The sequence below is a fragment of the Epinephelus lanceolatus genome, chromosome 18 (assembly GCF_041903045.1).
Source record: "Epinephelus lanceolatus isolate andai-2023 chromosome 18, ASM4190304v1, whole genome shotgun sequence".
Lineage (NCBI taxonomy): Eukaryota > Metazoa > Chordata > Actinopteri > Perciformes > Serranidae > Epinephelus > Epinephelus lanceolatus.
This window is the reverse complement of record NC_135751.1, coordinates 34,688,035-34,702,052: the sequence shown is the minus strand read 5'-3', so window position 1 is coordinate 34,702,052 and position 14,018 is coordinate 34,688,035. Positions and strand designations below refer to the sequence as shown.

The 14,018-nt window shown below is 41.2% G+C and overlaps 1 protein-coding gene across 2 annotated transcripts; it reads left to right on the top strand.

Moving 5' to 3' along the window:
- The first annotated feature begins 6,649 nt into the window (after positions 1-6,649).
- On the top strand, positions 6,650-9,976 carry mgp (matrix Gla protein). Of its 2 annotated transcripts, none has more exons than XM_033644356.2 (5): positions 6,650-6,775; positions 8,522-8,606; positions 8,721-8,750; positions 8,958-9,063; positions 9,376-9,976. In XM_033644356.2, the coding sequence occupies exons 2-5, from the start codon at positions 8,546-8,548 to the stop codon at positions 9,530-9,532; spliced, it is 354 nt and encodes a 117-aa protein (XP_033500247.1). In that variant the 5' UTR covers positions 6,650-6,775; positions 8,522-8,545; the 3' UTR covers positions 9,533-9,976. The 2 variants fall into 2 exon arrangements, with proteins under 2 accessions (XP_033500247.1, XP_033500246.1); XM_033644355.2 differs by having other exon boundaries at positions 6,659-6,775; positions 8,519-8,606.
- The last annotated feature ends 4,042 nt before the right edge of the window (positions 9,977-14,018 follow it).

The following is a 14,018-nucleotide window of genomic DNA, read 5'->3' as shown; positions in this document are numbered from 1 at the left end:
GAGTTACTGAGTTATTTTCATTATACTGAACACCTGTATTCAACCTCTGCGTGAAATGCTTTATTTTAGCACCTGTTTCTTTCCTGGTCGCATCTTAGCAATTCCGCACCGTCATTGCAGCCGGGGAATGATCATGTATAGTGGCGCTTTCTTTCGTTAAAAATAACCAATTTCACACATAATTCGCGACCAGCAGAATTCCAGTGACACCTTTGCTAATTTTCTGCAGATTAAAAAAAAATAAAAAATTAAAAATTAATAAATACATTAAATGAACGTTCACTAAAAAGAAAAAAAAAAGAAATCACTAAATTCTGCAGATTTTCATTCTTCATTGCTGTTGAGAACTGGCCAGAAAATCTGCAAATTCCATTTGGGTCTGAAAATTACCCGTAAAGGCCTTTAAACACAACCAGCAACCAATATGTTTTAGCATTTAGCTACATGTACGTTAGCAGTACAGCTGGAGAATGACCCCTAATGGAGAATGGCAGAACTTTCTGCCATGAAAAATCATAAAAGCTTGTAAGCAGGGGCGCTGGTGGCTTAGTGGTAGAGCAGGCGCCCCATGTACAAGGCTGTTGCTGCTGCATGTCACTCCCTCTCTCTCTCTCCCCCCCTTCAGGCTTGTCTGTCCTATACATTAAAGGCTAAAAAGCCCCAAAAAATATCTTTAAAAGAAAAAAAACAAAGAAAAAAAAGCTTGTAAGCAAAGCCAGACATGTTCTAGCAGGAATGTGTTCCGAAATCGGGGAAAAATTGCGACAAAAGCCCTGTCCAAATACCCGCACTTGCGCCCTGAGGTCTTCCCTTAAGTGTGCTTGCCGGAAGTGCAGTTAGGGGCGTAAGCGCGCAAGGGACTGACGTTGTTTAAAAAGGAGAATTGGGACAGTTGTGTACATGTCACTTCTGTTTGAGTCCAGCTGGTCTGTCTCCTAGGAGACAAAACATGGCATTAGAGGAAATAACGTTGTTCGCAGCACTGCTGCTGCAAATGATAAATAGATACAATCCAGAAAGAATGATGAGGAGGTTTAGGAGCCGCAGGAGAAGGTGGCATCTACATCAGATCCAAGCATTGATGCTGATGCCCAACCAACAGGTAAATTAAATTAAATTTTACTCTTGAATTTACCTGTTAATAATATGTATATTACCTGTAACGTCTTTTTTGACTCTACCGTTAACGTAGCCTAGATTACCGTTATTCCTAACAAAATGTTTTTTGCTTGGATAAATTGTGGTAAATTGTGATATAAAATAAACTATAAAGTCATACGGTAATAAAATAATAATAATTAAAGACACAATCAAAATTGTAAAGTGATGTGGACTGTATTGAAAGCTGTTCCTAATTTGTCAGTTAATGGTGCGTTCCAGGCAGGCTTCTGAACTCGTAAGTCACGACTTCAAGTCACGAGTTACGACTTTGTAGCGTTCCAGGAAAGTTACGGCAAACTGCCAGTTACTTCCTGTTTAACGTTGAACATATTATGTTAACATATTATGATTGCAACGTGCGAATTTATTTTACATTGTCCTAAAGTCTATTTCTCACTGTGTATCAGATGCAGCATCACCGCATCCACAGGGGCTGCCATATTTGTTTGTGGGTTATGTGACGTCAGAGGTCGGAACTGGGAGTACATCGATTTGGTTCACGGGTGGGAAGTTACGGGTTTGACTGCCGTTCCAGTGCACTTTCACGGGTTACAGGTTGTGAAACCATGAGTTACGGGTTGCCTGGAACGCACCATAAGTCAGTTGGTGTATATAATATTAGGAATCAGTATAACCCAGTACAGTTCGTCACTACCACAAATGAGTCCCCAAAATTACCATTATAAAATATCAACCCTCTCTCTAGCAGCTTCCCATTGGTTGGCGGTTCGAAATGTCACGACACTACGGAGGATTCTGGGAAAAATCTTTCAGCGAAGTGAGGTCTGATGCGCACTTTTGGAAGGGGTGCATTAAGGGCGCAGGTTTGCACCCCTTGATAACAACAGAAGACAATTGGGACACCCTACACACTTGCGCCCCTTAGTGGGAGCGCGCAATTAAGGGGCGCAAGTGCGGGTATTTGGACAGGGCCAAAGATTAGCCTACATTTTTACCTGACGTTAGCAATGCTGCTACATGTATGCTAGCGGTGTACTTGCAGCGGGTAAATGACTGTAATGGAGAAACTTTCTACAGTGAAATATCACCACTAAAAGCTTCTTAAATCACGGGACATGTTCAAGGAAGAATTTGTTCCAAAATCAAGGAGAAATTAACCACATTGGCAATTACATGTTACATGTTACCCTGACATTAACAGTGTACATGCAGCCAGGAATGACAGTAACAAAGAATAGTGGCAATTTTTACCATAAAAAAAATCACCACTAAAAGCTTTTAAAATCAACCGGTCATGTTCCAGCTGGAATATGTTCCAAAATCAAGAAGAAATTGACAAAATCAGCAGTCAAGATTGATTGTTTCCCTGACGTTAGCACATAGCTACATGCAGCAGAAGACTTGCAGCCAGGGAATGACTGTGTTTTGGGTACTTTCTCCCATGATAATCACTAATAAAACCTTCTTAAAACACAACTGCACATTCCAGCAGCAATTTGTTCCAAAATCAGGGAGAAATGAACCACAGTGGCAACCAAGATTACATATTTCCCTGACGTTAGCATACAGTTACATGTACATTAGCAGTGTACTTGCAGCCAGAGGTGACTGTAACAAAGAATAGTGGCACTTTTTACGATGAAAAATCACCAATAAAAGCACTAAACACAACTGGATACGTTCCAGCATCAATATTTTCTGGAAGGGGAGGAATTAACATCATGGGCAGCCATGAATAATTGTTTCCCCGACGTTAGCATGTAGCTACATGCAGTGGAAGACTTGCAGCCAGGGAGTGACTGTATTAGGGCACTTTCTCCCTTTAAAATAATCACTAATAAAGGCTTCTAAATATAACCTGGACATGTTCCAGCAAGACTATGTTCTGAAATCGAGGAGAAACCCGTCCTGAGCTGACATCATCTTGTAGCCAAAGTAGAAAAACAATTGGAAACAGTAATGAGAGCGGTCTGAAGCCTGAGGTTTTTGCTCACAGGGATTACTTTTACATATGTTTACCTCATTATTTGAAACTTTGGCCATGTTTAATATGAACATCTGACAGTGACATGACAGAAAATAAGAAAAAGCATGATAGGTCCCCTTTAAATTCTAAAGTAAAACAGTCCCTCTCATTTGTCTTTGTTTCCCTCCGTTGTGTCGGTATCTGCCTGTGGATATTTGACATTTAATATCTGCACTCAAACTGCTGCTCAGTGGTTCCAGAGTTAACAGCCTAATATGACCACATCACTGAATATCTCTGCAGCCCCAGAGCCAAAAACATCCAAGACCGCAACGACATGTACTTTCTCTCTGCTCCGTCTCAATCCTGAATCCCCCCCCCCCCCCCCCTCTCTTATCTGCCGGTGAGGTTTATCTCCATCTTTATGTCTGCCTTAATGTTTATCTGTCTGTCTGAGTCTCACTGATTCCTGGTACAGTCCGTCCTCCTATTCTGGTTTGTTTACAGTTGGCGAGGGTCTGCTTTCACACAGCTATTCACAGCTGTTTTAGCCGAGCCAAATGTAATGTGGTGTTATGTAACGCTCAGATATACACTGCAGGGATGTTGCTCTATGTGACTGCTGGGCCTACACTGACTTAAAGGTATAAAGACTTGCTGAGTCATGAAAGGGTTAAAACATGTCTGAAAGTAAAGTGCCCAAAATGGTGCCGTTATGTATCTGGAATACCGGCAGTAGTACAGCAGACTGACATGTTTTTATACTCACAAACACTGATTTCATGGCCTACATGAGATCACAGCTTCCATTTATGAATGTTAAAGGGATAGTTCCCCCCAAATCTCTGTTTAAACAGTGACTACATTTATGCACAAAATATTTTGGTTTTTGCCGTTATTCCAAAAAAGACAGAATTCCTACTGAGCTGTTAACATGGCCAATGAAAGGAATATTCCAAAAACATTCCTGTTTACATGCTGCTGTGTCTACTCCAATTAACATGCCCTAACATTTCATTTATCATGTCAAAATATGGAAAAAGTGGAAAGGCAGCTACTTGTGCCGGGATTCTTTTAAAGAAATCGATTGTGCCTCCCTCTTTCATTTCTTCACCACCTTCTTGAAAAGGCCAGTGTTGCGATATTTGTTTACATCCAAACACCTGCTGATATCCAAGTCTTTCATAATGTTTAAAAGTAAGTGTGTTTCTGCTTGAGACCCAAAATGTGGGCTTTTCTTTTGGGCATGCATCTCTACCATGGATGTATTACCAGACCTGGATACAGTGTTGGAGGCGGGACCCTGTTCATTCCTATAAGAGCTGCTCAGTGTCGCATGAAGCCAAATCATCAAGCCAGATCATCGTCACTGCCGCCCCCAGCCAACATTTGTATGTGGGGCCCATATGGGTAGTAAATGGACGGGTGGATATTCCCAATGGGGTTAACCAAAAGTGGCCCCAGATGAGATGCACATTTTGGGCCCATACCCTCTTTGTACCCAGGTAACCCTAGCATATTCTACGTGGGGCCCACTTGATTAAACCCAACCATGTTGGCAACTGGTATGGGGCCATTATGGAACCCATGGACAATCCCATATAGAGCTCATTTTTTAGCCCATTTACCACCCACATGGGCCCCACATACAAATGTTGACTGGGCCGCATCATTTGGCCCACAGAGTAGGCGCACTAGAGACTTCTACCGGCCGAGCCGACTACTTCCTGTTTAGCACTCTGCTAACTTAAACGGGGATAAAATGATTTAATCTTGTGGCTCTTCTAGACTTTCCAAATGACCAATTAATTAAATCCTGATGGTGAAACAAGTCATTTCATGGAGGTTGTGATGCTCAAAAAAATGTATCCGCTGATTTAAAGACATCTCTTTCCCAGTGTGAGTCTATGAGAGGAAGTTTTTTGGGGCCCAATGGCATTTTGTGACAGATCCCAGAATACAGTACCACTATTTGGCCCATACAAAAACTGGCTTTAAAGTCCGGCTCACCGCCTGGGGGCCTCCTGGGGACAACACACAGAGCTAACTGTAGACATGCATAGGCCATGTGGTAAAAACCCCTGTTGGCATATCCCACGTCTTAATCGGAAAATGCTACGTTCTGAAAAAGAACTATTTTAGAAATTTCAAGTGTAATAAGCTGTTTACATGGTGCCATACCATTGTTCCAAAATTCCCAAGCCCCATTTGTCCAGAAAATGTCCCACTGGACTGAAAGCCCACATCTGGAACAACCCGTTATCCCAAAAACAGACACCCATTATTTAAAAGTCCTGTTTCGCCAATACACACTCCCTGCAGTTAAAGTTTTCTGGTGGCATTTGAGTCACAGATCCTAAGTGTTTTTACCAGCCCTTAGCTGCGTTTCCCGGTGGTGTTTGAGCCCTCGATATCAGGTGTTTTTACCAACCCTTGATGGCATTTCCCAGCAGCATTTGAGCCACCAATCTCAGGTGTTTTTACTGACCTTTCGCAGTGTTTTCCAGGAGCATTTGAGCCAACAATCTCAGGTGTTTTACCACCTCTTTGATGGAGTTTCCCAGCAGCAATTGAGCCACCAATCTCAGGTGTTTTTACCAACCCCTGCAGTGTTTTCCATCGGTGTTTGAGCCAACGATCTCAGGTGTTTTTACTGACCTTTCGCAGTGTTTTCCAGGAGCAATTGAGCCACCAATCTCAGGTGTTTTTAACCAACCCCTGCAGTGTTTTCCAGTGGCATTTGAACCACCGATTCCAGGTATTTTCACCAACCTGCCCCTGCTTTTCCAGCGACTATTGTGCCACCAAAGGTAGGTATTTTAACCATAACCAAGCAGTTTTTGAGCCTAAGCCTAGCCACACATTCCCCACAACATATCTGACAAATGTACATATTTGTGGTTTATGGAAAGGTGTAATGTGAACATTTTTTCAGGTGATTGAGGTGTCTAGTGTGTATTTTCGGGAAAACAGGACTTCAGAGCAATGAGCATTTTGTTTTTGGGATAACAGGCTGCTGCAGAAATGGGCTCTCAGTCTAATGGGACATTTTTTGGACTAACATGGCTTTGGAATTTTTGGCTGTTGGAACAATGGGAAGTCCCCGTTTAGGTGACCTGAATCGAATTTGGAAAATTGTCATAATCAGGATAATAGTGGAACATTAGTGAATGTCTACTCTCTGAAACAACCCGGGTATTGCAGTACATGTTTGTCAGACATATGGAGTCAGTCCATGTTGTGTGTGAATGGATGGTCTTTTCATGCTGCCATGCTGGCAAACAGCAGTGAATATTATCACATACCTGCTACGAAGCAGGTTAGATGTCCCCGTGCCAGCCTTCCCTCACCCCTCTCTCTCCCTCTGTTTACCTCCTGCTTGTTTTTCTCCCTTCCTCCTACTCCCCTTTCCATCACCTACTGAATTTTTTCAGTGAGGGCGTGGGAGCCAGGGAGAGAGTGAGCTAATACCTCAGTCTGATTAACTGGTGGAAAAGAGGGCTGATAGTATGAGGAGGGAGGAGAGAGGGCGAGGGCTGAGGGGAGGTGGTGGGTAGAAATGAAGGGGTGGGGGGAAGAGAGGTGAGTATAAAAGCTTTGCTGTGAGGAATTAGGGGATATTCCTCGGGAGAAAAAACACACAGAGAGATATTTCCAAGACTTCCCACTTCATAATTATCTTTCCTGGTAAGTACATTGAAACAATCTTAAAACTAACTGCAGGTGAAAAGTAGAAGTAGTTTAAACATCTTTAAAACAAGCCAAACTTTGCAAAACTGCTCATTTTATTATTTATTATCTGGTGCATTTTTGTAATGTTTTTAAATTTTTACTGCAACGTGCAATCTTCATAGTACAATAGGCCTACAGTGCTAGTGTGTTTGTGTAAAGAGTATTTAATATGTAGCCTCAGGTGGGTCCTGCGCGTGCCCAGCATCATGCCTGTGGCTTTTTCCAATGAGGTGAGCACATTCTGCCCACAGATATGAATCCAACAGGACCCCTGCTACGACTCAGACAGGCATAAAACTCTGTAGACACAGTTGTCAGCACCAGACACACACACACACACACACACACACACACACACACACACTCGTCTAAATGTCTTTGCCAGTCTTTTTGAACTTTGGGCCCGAGGCTGTGTTTTTGTGCCCACTGTGAGTCTGGGTCCGACTGTAAGCCAAGATATGCCTGAGGGAATGATGTTTTGCGTGCTGTGTGTGTGTGTGAGTATGTCTAAGTGAGTTGTGTGTGTGTGTGTGTGTGTGTGTGTTTACATATAATGAAAGCTGCTATTGACAGAGAAAAGCAGGGCTGTAGCAGAAACAAAATCCTGTCCAAATCCCACAAACAGAGGATGGGGATGAAAGCTTTTCTGCAGAGCAGGCATGCGAATACAATGTGTATGTTGGGGTGTTACACACATCTGGCACTGCTGTTTGCACAGGTGTCACACACCTTACCTTAGGTCAGCTATGCATGTGACTAAATGCAGATGTGTGTGCGTGCACGTGTGCAGAGCAGGTATGTAATAGTAAAGTAAAACTAAACTAAAACTAGGTGTGAAAAACATTTTAGGTAACTAATATAAAAATATAATTGGACTTTGGTTTTTAGTTTTCGTCTTTTGGTCAAATTTGGTCAGATTTGTTGACACATGAGACGGCACTGGTGCATGTGTTTATTGAGATTGGCATGTCTACAATACTATGATTTAATTGCCTTCGCAAAGTATTAATATCTACTCTGAACTTCTTAAGTTTTGCCCCTGACAAACACCCCTTTTTTATAATAAACCCCCCTAAAACTAAACTAAAACCTATCATTAGTAAAGATGCAAACTAAATTGAACGAGCAAACCCACTCTGGAAACTATAAGAAACTGAAATTAATTGAAAACAGAAATTTACAATAAAAAATAATGAAAAATACAAAACTCTACTAACCCTGGTGCGGAGCCAAGTGGAATACCTGCCTGCCAGTTATCTCCCTGCATTAAGCATAATAAGTTTGCATGGACTCCATCAGCTGGCGGTTAAACAGCTATTCTCTTAAGGTTGTTCCCTACAAACTCAGTTCCAGCTGGCCCTGAAAGCTGGCCCTGGTCTGGCCCTGACTTAACTTCAGTGCGCTGAAAAGATCTCTTGTTGTGCTCTTATGAATATATATAACTTTGGTTTGTTCCATGCAGAGATCCTGCAGCAACGTGCCAGCCTGTATAGATGCATATGTACTCATCATATGCCCAAAACCTCAGGCACAGACTTAGAAACTGCCACTTTCAGCCATCCGTCCCTGCTTGTGGTTCTTTCCCACAGCTTTAAAATTTCAGCCACTTTCTCTGCCTTTCTCTTATTTTTCTCCTAACTCTTACCTCCGTGTTGACATGACTCACTGAAACACCTTTTCTCTTCTTTTTTTTTCCAGCAGACAGGCAGATAAACAAGCCCCAGGATGAGGAGCCTTCTTCAGTTTCTGGCACTCTGTGCTGCAATCTCGTTCTGCATCTGCTACGGTACAGATCCTCCCCGACGCTCCATCGATCAGCAGTCATTACCTATTCATAACAAATAATTGACCCCATTTATCATCATTTTTTGCTTAACCCGATTCCATGTTTTTCCCGTAGAGTCTCATGAAAGCACAGAATCCGTTGAAGGTGATTAAATGTTGTCTCTCGTTCATGGGAAAACATGCATGCAGTTCTAACACATAAGACACCGCCTGTTTTACAGTACAATGTATTTAACCCTCATTTTACCCCTCATTAACAAACCCCTACCCTTATTTATTCATCAGTTGCACGTTGGGCATGCCTTAACTGATTAAAAAAGGATTTTTGTGAAGTAAAGTTTTATGGTTCCAGATCTGTTTGTGCTGCCAAACCAAGCCAACTCATTCATCACGCCACAGAGGGGTAACGTATACAACCCACCCAGAGGGAACGGCCACAACCATTACAACTTCATGAGGTAGAAGACACAACCACAGACACACACACACACACAGCACAAAGCCCTTTATGTTGCACATATGTAGGACCACAAATCAGCAGAGACAGGCACAGACATTATAGACCATTAAGGCGGAACTTAATTAGACTATTAAACGTCTACAACACACAGAGACGGAAACAAAATGCAGGAATGCAAGAATTTAAATGCAACAAAACAAAGACACAAGCTGTTTTTAATTACAATCCTTTTCCTTTTTTCTCACCATTCTTTCCTCTAACTGTCTCTGTCTGTCTTTATATATCTGCATTCCCTTTCTCTCTTGTCCAGGACGATAAAGTCTCCAGCCGAGAGGCGTGCAGAGACCTGCGAGGACTACTCGCCCTGTCGCTTCTACGCCTACCGCCACGGCTTTCAGCAGGCCTACCAGAGATACTTTGGCGCCCAAAACGCACCCCAGAGACCAGCTGCGACCCGTCAATACTAGACAGACAGTATCAGTGTGTCAAATTGCAGAATTATCATTATCATCTGGGAATGAACGCGCGTTCCTTCGTTTCACATATCACAACTTTTATATAATTTATGTAGTTGTTTTTGTGGCCTCTTCTGGATGTGAAATGAGTCCTAGAAGAAAACACATTCTATAAACACGGAGTCATCCAGTGCGGCTCACAACCTGTCATTACGCACATGTAGAAATTCATGGCCCATCTTTTGTGTAATCTCAGGATAACTTTTTATCCACTATTATCACACCTTCACAGCATTTAGGAGCTTTATGTGATATGCACGAGTGAAGCGTTCTGCTCACTATCCACTAACCGTTTCTTACGTTATCCACCTATTTATCCAGGCCGGCACTGCTGTCAGTGATTATTTCCATTGCTTTGAAAATAAATAAAATTCCCTTTTTTGGGTTTTGTCTTAATCCTGTTTTTGCAATTTCTTGGCCACAGGGGTGTGTGAGAACATTTGGTGTTTGGAGTCAGTGTTTAAAATCAGTGGCAGATGTTAAAATGATACTGGTCCAACTTCTGTGACTGCCTCATGACTTCAAAATTACATGTGTTTTGAAGGTCAGACCAAGAAATGATGTTATCAAATCATCAAACAAACATATACACAAATATATTGTCGACAGCTAGAGAAAATATGTTATAGACATTATTAAATAAGATAATACCGATGCGTCACTTTACTGTTGTAGCAGGTCGAGTTATATGTAAAATGATACAAAACCTCAGGGCTGGGCCCCTCCAGTTGGTCACAAGATAAATCTGAGAGGTTTATAAGATGATTAATGAGGCTGGAAAACATGTCTGTTCATTTTTATGTATTACTAAGCCTTGCTTTTTTTGTACAGTGTTGGATATTTTTACTTCTTTGAGACACAAACAGTTACGTAAATGAAACCATCTGAGGAGTTCAGTGAGGTTAGTGAAATGTTTCTTTGGTGGAAGTGATAATAACTTATAATAAGTTGGGTTTCCATCCACATGTAGCTCAAATTTTAGCTGAATTGTCAGGAAATCAGCAAAAGAAAATGCAAGTTCATGGGCTTTCCCATCCACTTCTGTTATGCTAATATTGGAGATAAGCAGTAGGTGGCGCTTTTCTCCAGTCAGGTGCCACTGCAGAAGAGGGCACAATGAGATGATTATTAAAAGAGTGCCAGTCAAACCTCAAACAAAGGAAACAATTGATGTATAATAACACAGAGCACACCGGACAATGTAATTAGAGAGTTCTGACCACCTTGATACAATTGCTGTTCCCCTCCAGTGAAAATAACTGGAGGCCAACGTAACTGTTTTTACGAGGCTTTGGCACTCTCATTTTTAAGCTAGTAAATGCTTTGTTCTTTACAGTCAATTTACTTCTTCGCAGTAAAGCTGTTTTTTTAAGGACAACCAGCATATTTGAAGAACAATGAAGCACCTAACACACACACACATATAGATAGATAACACGTTAATACAGGACTGTTGTGGAACTCAAAATGTTAACGGCAACGGTATTATGGTGCATTCAAATGGGGTCATGTTTACTGTAATCATGAGAAGAGTCCATCTGAACGCCCCCTCATGTGGTATTTACGACCTCGTTAGCGGAAATTTTGTGGAAGCTCAGAGTTCATGAGCTGTGACATGTTTGCTGACATGTTCAGAAATGACACAGGCCAAGAAGTCAAATTTTTCAGCAGCTGCAGTTAATATATTGTAGTTTTATTCATGTAGCATTGTTCTGTGTAATTCCATAATATGTCTGTGAAAACAATAAACACTCCCGCTGGTGGCTGACGTGCCATGACTTGTGATGCAAGCTTGTTCGTGTAGATACAGGAGACAATATGGCGGCATTAGAGTTAAACGGTAGGCAAAGATAGATGTCTAAAAACATTTGAGGGGAGAAATATGCAACGCAGTAACAGAATTTTGGTTCATATTTGATTAGTGCTGCTCCATCTCAGTATTTTCAGCTTTTACATTCTGGTTCACAAATTTTCGTATCATAGCCAAACAGCATATTAAAATATGTTTCTCAAGAATGTTTAGGCAAGAAATAGGCAACACAATAACAATATCTTGGTTCATATTTGATCAACACGGCTTAGTCTTACTGTTTCATCTCAGTATTTTCAGCTTTCGTTTTTGCAATACAGGAAACAGTATGGCACCCACTTCCGGTTCACATATTTTTGTATCATAACAAAAAAGCGCACTAAAATATGTTTCTGAAGACAGTTTAGGCAAGAAATAGATAATACAGTAACAGAATATTGGTTCATATTTGAACAGCGCTGCAGTTTTACCGTTTCATCTCAGTAATTTTAGCCTTTGTTTTTACACGACAGGATGGCATAGACTTCCTGTTTACAAATTTGTATTATAACCAAAAAGCGCACTAAAATGTGTTTCTGAAGACTGTTTAGGTGAGAAATAGACAATGTAGTAACAGAATATTGGTTTATATTTGATTGGCGCTGCTTAGTTCGATTATTTATCTCTGTATTTTCAGTCTTCGTTTTTACAATACAGGAAATAGTATGGCGCCAACTTCCGGTTCACAATTTTTCGTATTAGAGCCTAACAGCGCACTAAAATATGTTTCTAAAGACATTTTAGGCAAGAAATAGGCAATACAGTAACAAAATGTGGTTTATATTTGATCAGCAATACTTAGTTGTACCGTTTCATCTCAGAATTGTCAGCCTTCGTTTTTACAATACAGGAAACAGTATGGCGCGCACTTCCGGTTCACAAATTGACGTGTCATAGCCAAACAGCGCACTTAAATATGTTTCTAAAGACAGTTTAGGCAATTAATAGGTAATACAGTAACAGAATGTTGGTTTATATTTGATCAGCACTGCTTAGTTTTACCGTTTGATTGGGTTTGAGTTTAAGAAAGTGGGGCGAGTTTCTCTCTTGATCCGTCTCTATACTCTTTGTGTCCGTGTTGGCGGGCATATGAAAATACGGAAGTACAATGTGTGGCTCAAGCAACTAATAATCAAGCAACAGTTCCAGCGCCAGGAAAAATCTGGATTTTAACTGAAAGATGATCAAGAAGAAGGTGATGGTAAGATGGATTCATTTACACACTTTCCATATTGTTATGATACAAAGGTGGTTGAAAATCGGTCAAGTACCCATGTAACACTAATTTTGATGTAGTTTTAAGCTAGCTTTAGTCTTTATATTCCTGAAATTCAGTTATAGCTTCTGGTTTTGGTGTGTCAACCCAAGATTTTCAGTGTCCCAATCTGGCCACCCCATGAAAACTTTATGAGGGTGCCACTGTGCTGAGGTACAGTAGGCCTACTGGAGTTAATATTTAGTCTGTTTCCACCACTTGCTTGTTTATGGGTTAAACAAGGACACAAATCACTGCTGATTTCAATATGTGTTGTGAAGATCTGTTTTCTTGTAATCTCTGGAGAAATCTGGGCAACACACCACACATCTGTGCATCCTCACTGCTGCAGACAGTCACGCAAACAAAGACAGGTCAGCATGCAGGAGATGTCAGCATGGCACAGGCCTGAAGAGACAGTCATGCTAGATGTTTGTTTTTTCATGTTCCCACAAGGCCACATATGTGCACAATTAAAGTTGTCCTGAGGTTGAATCCTTCAAGTCTGCCCCTGAAATGAGCCAAGGCACCGACATTGACCCAGACAGTCAAATTACACCCCATATGATACTGTCAGGACCAGTCCAGAATCTAAATATCTAGTCAGGAAAAGAGACGAGAGGAGCAGCAAAGAAAAATGTCTGAGAGGGCATTTTCGTATCATAAATTAAAGGGAAACTCTGGTATTTTTCAACCTGGACCCTGTTTCCCCATGTTTTTGTGTCTGAGTGACTAATGGGAACAGCATTTTTTAAAATCGGTACAGTATTGAGCAAGAGGTCTGCAGCCGACAGCAAAACAGACGGCAATGCAACCACTCAGGGCATTTGTGCTCCGTTAATTGTGTCCACTAAATGTGCTTGTTTTTGTGGTTGTCTGTAGATTGTTCTTGCAAGTGTTTGACAACATTACAGAAAGTACCCTACAGAGATTGACCTTTTCAATAAAGAGTAACATCCTTTGTGTTTAACTAGATACAGCATCACCAAACCCACCAGACTCCATTTAAATAAACAGTAATTTTATTATTGTAAAAAGCACTTCATTCAGAGTTGACAGACGCAAATTAAAACTCACAAAAACAGTCTTGGTTCGTCTCTGCACTGTTACAACAATGGCATACTCTGGTTTGGTTGAAATAAACTCTTAATTCACCCAGTCAGACCTAGAATGTGCTGACTCTAAACACGTTTAATTTAAATGGAGTCTGGTGGAATTGGTGATGGCGATTTCATGGCTTTTTGTGTTTTAACAAAAAGGATCTTACTAAAGCCCAGTTCAGACCAAAGATTTGCGACGAGACAAGCTGAAACATGCAACTACTTGCAACGCGC